This window comes from Drosophila miranda, assembly GCF_003369915.1.
Source record: "Drosophila miranda strain MSH22 chromosome Y unlocalized genomic scaffold, D.miranda_PacBio2.1 Contig_Y2_pilon, whole genome shotgun sequence".
Taxonomy (NCBI): Eukaryota; Metazoa; Arthropoda; class Insecta; order Diptera; family Drosophilidae; genus Drosophila; species Drosophila miranda.
The window spans coordinates 35,553,822-35,555,342 of record NW_022881614.1 but is presented as its reverse complement, the minus strand read 5'-3'; the positions used below and the strand labels follow the sequence as shown (position 1 = coordinate 35,555,342).

The following is a 1,521-nucleotide window of genomic DNA, read 5'->3' as shown; positions in this document are numbered from 1 at the left end:
GTGGACTTGCATCAAGCCCTGACTGTAGAATGCCAATCCACACATTTCGCACGAAAAATCCCGCCGGTGTAAATGCTTTTTATTCATGTGCACTTTCAGAAGGAAGTTGTTGGCAAACTCTTGCAAGCAGATTCTGCACACTGGCTTGGGCTGCTTTCTGTTCACTTTCGGGGGTCCACGCTGCAGTCGCAGCTGCTCTCGATGTTTCTTAATGGCCTCACGGCACTCCTTGGCAGAGTGGGCGCAGCAACATCGACTCACTGTGGGCTTCCGACATATCAGACATGGCTTCCTTCGCTGATGCAGGCGGTGCACATGGGCTTTCAGAGCAGACCATATTTGGAATCTCCAGCGGCAGCTGCGACACTTGAACGGCCGGTATCGCAGACGACAGGCCACTCGGTGAGGCACGATCTCATGGTATCCTTGCCCAGTTTTTGATGACGGCGCATGTGCAGCTGATGGCTGAAAGGAAATTGATACTCGTGATTACATCGCGGACATTTGCTAAGAGGGCAACGTTTACGTCTCAAAGACCCCATTCTCAGTTCCTTTACAAAATCGAGGTGGACGCCCTGCGGCATGCTGATAGTCATCTCCTGGATCCTAGCAGGCGCCTGGTTCGATTGCCCTTCCTGTTGCCTTTGGTCCTCCAGCAGCTGTTTGTAGGTTTCATTCTCCATTAGCTGTCCGAAGCCGCCTCGCCTCACGCTCCTCCTAAGGTGGGAGCAGATCATGTGTTGAAGGTAGAAGCTCCGATAGCAGATCCGACAGTGCCAGTTGTCGCCCATATTGTGCTCACGCTGATGCGCCTCCAACTGCTTAAGGGTTCGCCAGCTCCATTTCTCACAATCTAGGCAGCCGCAACGCAGTCCTGGATAGAATGGGGCTACTGCCTTTGGTCGGAGCGCTGCATGGGCCTCGGTTCCTGCAAGAAGGCCCACCGCACGTCGATAGCCAGTTGTAATGGTGTCCATAATTCCCTCTAGCTTCCCAAGATTTGCCAAGGCTGGCAAGCCAGCGGTGAAGTTTTCAAACGTTATTAACAATTTTCCAGGCCATGACATTTTTGCGGCTGCGCAACGCCATTAGTGTTGGGTCATGGGCGCAGCAGTTGGTCTGTGCCAAAAGCTCTTTATCAACGGGTTTGCTTAATCCAGAGGGGATTAGAGATGCAGATATATACAGAATTCCAGACATAAAATTCAAGCTATACAAATTTTTGTATGTTTTTTGCAGTGTGACCGCGGATTTATCGATAAAATATACCGTCCGACCCTCAGAAATATACCGACACATACCGCCTCATTTTCAAAATATAGCTTAAATATACTGACGAATTCAAGTTCTATTTTACATATTCCTCGTTTTTGATATTCCGACAAATATTACTAGCTATATAGAACATTTAGCCATGCAATCACAATTTGATATGATTGATGAATCAATTTTCTATTTAACTGGTGTATTCTTAAAACTTGCTTTTATTGCATTTTGCGTAAAAAAAGGTTTTAGCGAAAT

At 47.7% G+C, this 1,521-nt stretch overlaps 1 protein-coding gene across 1 annotated transcript; it reads right to left on the bottom strand.

Moving 5' to 3' along the window:
• Positions 1-317: 317 nt before the first annotated feature.
• LOC117185968 lies at positions 318-1,244 on the bottom strand. Its single transcript, XM_033396981.1, has 2 exons — positions 527-1,244; positions 318-465 (listed from the first exon to the last, which is right to left on the bottom strand). Exons 1-2 carry the CDS (start codon positions 1,065-1,067, stop codon positions 416-418), a joined length of 591 nt encoding a protein of 196 aa, XP_033252872.1. The 5' UTR covers positions 1,068-1,244; the 3' UTR covers positions 318-415.
• Positions 1,245-1,521: the final 277 nt, after the last annotated feature.